The sequence below is a fragment of the Homarus americanus genome, unplaced genomic scaffold (assembly GCF_018991925.1).
Source record: "Homarus americanus isolate GMGI-L3 unplaced genomic scaffold, GMGI_Hamer_2.0 scaffold9729, whole genome shotgun sequence".
Lineage (NCBI taxonomy): Eukaryota > Metazoa > Arthropoda > Malacostraca > Decapoda > Nephropidae > Homarus > Homarus americanus.
In genome coordinates, this window is record NW_024728130.1 from 104755 (window position 1) to 112790 (window position 8036).

Below are 8036 nucleotides of genomic sequence, written 5' to 3' on the forward strand. Positions count from 1 at the left end.
TTATTATTATTACACACACACATACAGATCAGCTCAAGATAAAACCCGAAAAAGAATTAACACATTGAAACCATCCCAACGTCACCATCCCCCCAGAACCTGTGCCCTTCGTCAGGTTCCTCCGGGGTAAATACACACCTGTTTGATGACTCTACCAATACAGTAAGGTTTCCGGCACTAACCATCCCCCCTTAAACCCCCCCCGGCATTCTCTGCCAGACATTGACACTTTGCTCACTGGATGGCACCACCGACGAGCGTGTCTAGGGTAATTATTATTGCATCAGACCACCAGAGTCCACGACAGGCCTATCCTAACACATCCCACCCCAACACAGCCCACCCCAACACACATCCCACTCCAACACAGCCCACCACAACACATCCCACCACAACACAGCTCAATTCTAACATCCCACCACAACACATCCCACCCCAACACAAACCCATACATATAATACCTGACCAAGTGACGATGAGTGATTGGGGTAGAAGACTCCGACTGCAAGACTAACACCAAGTCATCTCATTATTTCAGAGGAGCAGGTGGCGGAAGTGATGCAGTATTCAGAGTATGTGAACAAACCCGCTGTAATATTACGCTTAGAGGAGCCTGTAAGTGAGCGTTTAGTTGTTGCTGCCTGGTGGGGAGGAGGTAAGAAAGGGACAAGGGGAGGAGGGGGGAGGGGGGAAGGGAAGGGTGGGGAGGAGGGGAGGGGGCGAAGGGTGAAGGAGGTAAGAAAGGGAAGAGGAGAGGAAGTAAAAGGAGAGGAGGGAGGAGGAAGAAGGGGAGGAGGAAGAGGAGGAGGAAGGAGGAAGAAGGAAGGGGAGGGAAGGATGAGGGAAGAAGAGGAAGGAGGAGATGGTTTCCTTCGGTATCTACTAATTACGACCAACACACACGTCTGGTCAGCTTGTTATCCCTAGAACACCTGAGACCAAAGCAGCTGCGTGTACCTCGTGTTAACCTAGGTAGAAAACCCCCACAAAAAATACAACAAATAATACAATAGTTTATCTCTGTAGTGCTGTATTTTTCCACCAATTATAAAACACCCTGTATCTATCCACCACCAATCACAAAACACCCTGTATCTATCCACCACCAATCACAAAACACCCTGTATCTATCCACCACCAATCACAAAACACCCTGTATCTATCCACCACCAATCACAAAACACCCTGTATTTATCCACCACCAATCACAAAACACCCTGTATCTATCCACCACCAATCACAAAACACCCTGTATCTATCCACCACCAATCACAAAACACCCTGTATCTATCCACCACCAATCACAAAACACCCTGTATCTATCCACCACCAATCACAAAACACCCTGTACTTATCCACCACCAATCACAAAACACCCTGTACTTATCCACCAATCATAACCCAACCTTTATAAGCCACCACGTGTTAAATCCTCGCTCTGAATACTTTAGTTATATTAAAAGCAAATCATCCCCGACTCTCGTTGTGATAGAGTTGTTTTGTCCACGTATTCTCCTCCTCCTCCTCCGCGGGTGACACTACAGAGTATACTTCTTTACCCCATGTGTACGACCCGTGTATTTGAATGTGAATGTGAGGCCAGGTAGTAAAGTATATGTGTATCCATGTGTATGTGTGCCTGTGTGTATGTATCTGTCTGTGTATGTGTGGCGCCAGACTACACACCAATGGCATGATATAATTGAACAACACAGGTGATAAGAAGCCCCCCTCCCCCCCCTACCTACCTGTGATATATATATATATACTCCCCCCTCCCCCCCTACCTACCTGTGATATATATATACTCTCTTTGGGGGGTAATAATAATAACATGGAGTGTATTATGCTTTAGGGGAAACTGATATAAAGAATTTTACATATATATGCAGTATTAGTCGGGTGTTTTCAGGTGTAGGAACAGGTAACTCAACACGAATTTAATTATCCAACGTGGCCGAAATTTTAATCTAAAAATAGTAGTTACGTGGTTATCCTAAAGTGACCTTACCCTATTCTAACCTATTCTTAACTCAAGGTGAACCAAACTTAGCTTAGCCTTAATATAGCCCTAATCTAACTAATCCTTAATTAAACCTTCATAAACTTAACCCAAAACTACTCTAACTAATTCTTAGACTGACCTAACCAAACCTAACTAATCCTTAACCTAACCAAATTTGTTATCAACCTAACCTAACCTAACCTAAAGTGACTTAACCTCAAATTAACCTAGAGCTAAGCCTGTCGCCCGCCCCAATGACGTCATCCGGTACACAGAAAAAAATAATAAACAATAAAAAGCAGAAAAAAAACAGAGGAAAACCAAACAGAAATAGAAAGTACTAAAGTTTTCACAACACAACACAAATCAACACAACACAACACAACAAAGACCTTCCCTCCTTCTCCTCACACACATCACCCTTCCCTCCACACATATACCCCTTCCCTCCCCTCCCCTCCACACATATACCACTTCCCTCCCCTCCCCCACATAAACACCCCCTTCTCCCCTCCTTCCCCCCACACACCCCCTTTCCTCCCTCCCACCCCGCCTCTACTCCAGGCTATCGTACCAGAAGGGCTTCTTTTATTTTATCAGCATCTCTCTCTCTCTCTCTCTCCAAACTTTTTATATGCTGTCCTCTCTCCTATCTCTCCTCTGACAGAGCCTTGAAGAGCTCCCCTGGCACACAAACAAAGAGTTCCACATAGTCCTCTACTAAAATTAGAGCCCCATAGAGACCCCTACTTCACCCAGAGCCCCCAAAACACCCTGCATCACCCAGAGCCCCAAAGAGCCCTCAAGAACCACTCTACAATACACAGAACCCCTAAAGAGTCCTCCTGCTTCACCCAGAGCTCACAAAGAGCCGTCAAGAACCCTCCTGCAGGACCCAGAGCCCCCCTACATCACCCAGAGGCCCCAAGGAACCCCCTTGCATCTCCCAGAGCCCCAGAGCCTCAGGAACTCCTTGCATCTCCCAGGAGCCCAAGAGCCCTCCAAGAACTCCCCTGCAGCACCCAGGGCCCCAAGGAGCCCCGAAGAACCCCCTACATCACCCAGAGCCCCCAGAAACCCCCTTGCATCTCTCAGGGGCCCCAAATTGCCCTCAAGGAGCCCCCTACATCACCCAGAGCCCCACCAGGCCTCAAGAACCCCCTACCTCACCCAGAGCCCCATGAGCCCTCAAGAACCCCACTACATCACCCAGAGCCCCCATGGAGCCACTCAAGAACCCCTCGCCTGCCCAGGGCCCCCGCAGAGCCCTCAAGAACCAATCTCGCTTCACCCCAGAGCCCCCGCAGAGCCCTCCAAGACAGTCTCTACTTCTTGGAGCCCCCAAAACCAATCTGCATCACCCAGAGCCCCAGGCCCTCAAGGAGACCCCCTGTTTCCCCAGAGCCCAAGAACCAGTCTGCAATACTAAGAGCCCAAGGGGCCTCCTGCTGCCCAGAGCCCCCAAAGAGCCCCCTACTTCACCCAGAGCCCCCAAAGAGCCCTCAAAAAGCACTCTACAATACAAAGAGCCCCTAAAAGAGTCCATTCCTAGGAGTTGAGGGGCAAGATACAGTAAGATTAACAGTCAGGATAAACAGACAAGTCCTAAATTGAGGGCCGCTTTTTATCTCGTCTTGTATGTGTATAGTGGGACTCTCTCTCTCTCTCTCTCTCTCTCTCTCTCTCTCTCTCTCTCTCTCTCTCTCTCTCTCTCTCTCTCTCTCTCTTTATGACCTAACTTAGCCTGGCAGCTTTGGCACATCACTGGAATTACCCCTCTGACATAGTCTGTCTCTCTCTCTCTCTCTCTCTCTTCTCTACGTTTATCTAGTCTCTCTCTTCTCCTACGTTTATCTAGTCTCTCTCTCTCTCTACGTTTATCTAGTCTCTCTTTCTCTACGTTTATCTAGTCTCTCTCTCTCTCTACGTTTATCTAGTCTCTCTCTTCTCTACGTTTATCTAGTCTCTCTCTCTCTCTACGTTTATCTAGTCTCTCTCTTCTCTACGTTTATCTAGTCTCTCTCTCTCTCTACGTTTATCTAGTCTCTCTCTCTTCTATACGTTTATCTAGTCTCTCTCTCTCTACGTTTATCTAGTCTCTCTCTATCTACGTTTATCTAGTCTCTCTCTTCTATACGTTTATCTAGTCTCTCTCTCTCTACGTTGTCGATCTCTCTCTCTCTCTCTACGTTTATCTAGTCTCTCTCTCTCTCTCTACGTTTATCTAGTCTCTCTCTTCTCTACGTTTATCTGGTCTCTCTCTCTCTCTACGTTTATCTAGTCTCTCTCTCTTCTATACGTTTATCTAGTCTCTCTCTCTCTCTACGTTTATCTAGTCTCTCTCTTCTCTACGTTTATCTAGTCTCTCTCTTCTCTACGTTTATCTAGTCTCTCTCTTCTCTACGTTTATCTAGTCTCTCTCTTCTCTACGTTTATCTAGTCTCTCTCTATCTCTACGTTTATCTAGTCTCTCTCTCTCTACGTTTATCTAGTCTCTCTCTTCTCTACGTTTATCTAGTCTCTCTCTCTCTCTACGTTTATCTAGTCTCTCTCTTCTCTACGTTTATCTAGTCTCTCTCTCTCTCTACGTTTATCTAGTCTCTCTCTTCTCCTGGTCTCTCTCTCTCTCTACGTTTTATCTGGTCTCTCTCTTCTATACGTTTATCTAGTCTCTCTCTCTCTCTCGTTTATCTAGTCTCTCTATCTACGTTTATCTAGTCTCTCTCTCTTCTATACGTTTATCTAGTCTCTCTCTCTCTACGTTTATCTAGTCTCTCTCTCTCTCTACGTTTATCTGATCTCTCCTCTCTCTCTACGTTTATCTAGTCTCTCTCTTCTCCTACGTTTATCTAGTCTCTCTACTCTCTACGTTTATCTAGTCTCTCTCTCTCTACGTTTATCTAGTCTCTCTCTCTCTCTACGTTTATCTAGGCCTCTCTCTTTCTCTACGTTTATCTAGTCTCTCTCTTCTCTACGTTTATCTAGTCTCTCTCTCTCTCTACGTTTATCTAGTCTCTCTCTTCTCTACGTTTATCTAGTCTCTCTCTTCCTACGTTTATCTAGTCTCTCTCTCTCTCTACGTTTATCTAGTCTCTATCTTCTCTACGTTTATCTAGTCTCTCTCTCTCTACGTTTATCTGGTCTCTCTCTCTACGTTTATCTAGTCTCTCTCTCTCTCTGCGTTTATCTAGTCTCTCTCTCTACGTTTGTTTATCTAGTCTCTCTCTCTCTACGTTTATCTAGTCTCTCTCTTCTATACGTTTTATCTAGTCTCTCTCTCTCTACGTTTATCTAGTCTCTCTCTATCTCTCTATATATCTACGTTTATCTATCTATCAATCTTTATTTGTCTATTTATATCTCGTCTCCCTGTCTCTCTCTCTTTGTTTATTTGTACCCCCCTCTCTCTCTCTCTCTCTCTCTCTCTCTCAGACACATGATGGCACAACGGCAGCAAAATCAAAACATTTCATCAACTGAACTAAATTCGAAGACCAAATTTCAGTAAACTTTCCACAAATAATGAAAATGTGTCGTAATTTTCACTCATTTTTGTCTGAGCGATGAAAATATAAGCTTTAAATCTTGTTGAGGAGAGAGAGGGAGGGAGGAGGAGGAGGGAGGGAAGGGGAGAGGGAGGGAGGAGGAGGAGGAGGGAGGGAGGAGGGAGGAGGAGGGAGGAGGGAGGAAGAGGGAGGGCAGCCTTGAGAGGAGAGACGAGAACAAGATGGAAGGAGGGAGAGGAGGGAGAGAGAGGTAGGAGAGGAAGATGAAGGAAGAGAGAGAGAAGAAAGAGAGAGAGAGAGAGACGAAGGAGAGAGAGAGAGAGAGAGAGAGAGTAATAAGTGGAAGGAAAATGAAGGAAATTAAAGGTGGTGGTTCATTACTAAACAAAGAGTCTGTCTGTCTGTATATCTGTCTCGATCTCACTTTTATTTTCTCTCTGTCTATATTATCTGTCTCTTTCAATTTCTCATTTTTTAACTGCATGTGGTGGAGGGATAGGATGAGGGAGGGAGGGAGGGAGGGACGGACGGAGGTCATTAGCCAGCGCTCATTAAATATAATTGAGCCGATTCCTTTACACATACGAAAAAAAAGGGTTAATTTAATCCATACCGTCCTGAATATGATAAGTCTTCTCTTGAATTTAATCGTGTAAAACAGTATAAAAGTATAAAAAAGTAATAAGTGTAAAAGACAAGTATTAAAAGTATAATAAAAAAGACTACCAATTATTTAAAAGGTATTAAAATATATTAAAAAGTATAGAACAATAAAAACTACAAAAAATAGAAAGAATATTAAAAGGTTATTAAAAACTACAAAAAGTATTTAAAAAGTAATGCATAATTTTTTTTTTTTTAGATTCGTCTGAAATTATTAGCATTTGAATGACGTCATGAGATCGTCTGGTTAAGGTCGTAATACACAAGCAACTCAAGGCCATGGAGCAACTCAAACAACAAACACTATGAAGCAACTCAAATCAACACACAAGGTCATGGAGCAACTCAAAGAAATACATTAAATAGCTCCAACAAAAACTGGAGCAACTTAAACAACCAACTTTGCCAAACTTATGACCAAGTGTATTTGTGGAGCAACTGTCCCCCATCAAGTAGGGTTTTTAATGGACAAATCTGGCTCAAGTTTAGCCATCTTCTTGTTGACGGGGAAGGGGGAGGGAGGATGAAAGGTGTAAGAGGAGGAAAAGGAGCAAGAAGAGGAGGAGGTGAAATCTACAGGGCACTTCCTCCTCCAACCCCTTGAGGATGATGATTTAACCCCTCGAGGACGATGATTTAGCCCCTCGAGGATGATGATTCAACCCCTCGAGGACGATGATTTAACCCCTCGAGGACGATGATTTAACCCCTTGAGGACGATGATTTAACATCTTTTGAGCAAGATGATTTCACCCCCTGAGGACGATGACTTAACTCCTCGAGGACGATGATTTAACCCCTCGAGGACGATGATTTAACCCCTCGAGGATGATGATTCAACTCCTCGAGGACGATGATTTAATTCTCCAGGTCTCACAGGATAAAAAAAAATAATAACTAAATTGTAATGACAAAACTATTTTTTTTTTACAACAAACAAACTGTAGCAACAAGAGATGAAAACAATGTGTGTGTGTGTGTGTGTCTCAGTCTGACGTACATGAGGCTATATCTACCACCACGCTCCTTATCTTTATTGAGATCCATGTATACAATACTGACGAAATTCCCTGCACACATTTTGGGGGAGCAATAACTGACATCTGCTTGAAGGGTCACGTGTGTAAAAAGAGACTGGGGGGGGGGATAGTATTTTTAACATATATATAAACTCATATAGTGTTTTATATATATATGGTTAGTCAGATATATTATGATAACTAGTGTTCATTAGTTGTATATTAATCACATTTATATGACGGCAATAAGTTGATGTTTGTGATTGGTACTTGTTGTCTGACCCGACCACCGATCTGTCTGACCCGACCACCGATCTGTCTGGACCCGACCACCGATCTGTTTGACCCGACCACCGATCTATTTATTATTGATGTTTTTTCTCCTTTTTCCTCCTCCTCCTTCACCTCTGCTGACGTTCCTCCTCCACTACTGACCCTCCTCCTCGACCACTCAGAACAGGTGGTACTCAGGCGGATGTGTTGAGACAATAGGCAGCAGGAGTAAGAGCAGCAGGGCGGCCTCAACACCCCACCACACAGAGGCTGGCCAAGACGCCCTCAAACACCAAACACCTATAACCCCCCCCTCTCTCTCTTCCTCAAACCCAACTCAATAGGCAAGCCTGTAACACTGACTCAATTAACCCATAACCACCACAACCCACATATCCACAAAGCTGTATCCACACATTGTATCTCGTAGCTAAAACAAACGTCTATGCACTAAACTTCTTTGCGCTACAGCTAAAAGGATGAGTATAACATGCACAATAAACTAGCTGTTGTAGATCACCTGAAGAAGAGTCACCCCCCCAACTTATTATTTCACTTTTTTTTTACGGG

The 8036-nt window shown here is 44.2% G+C and overlaps 1 protein-coding gene across 1 annotated transcript; it reads left to right on the forward strand.

Annotated features, from left to right (window-relative positions):
* The first annotated feature begins 558 nt into the window (after positions 1–558).
* On the forward strand, positions 559–3541 carry LOC121866020 (vegetative cell wall protein gp1-like). Its single transcript, XM_042365606.1, has 2 exons — positions 559–615; positions 2765–3541. The coding sequence occupies exons 1-2, from the start codon at positions 559–561 to the stop codon at positions 3539–3541; spliced, it is 834 nt and encodes a 277-aa protein (XP_042221540.1).
* The last annotated feature ends 4495 nt before the right edge of the window (positions 3542–8036 follow it).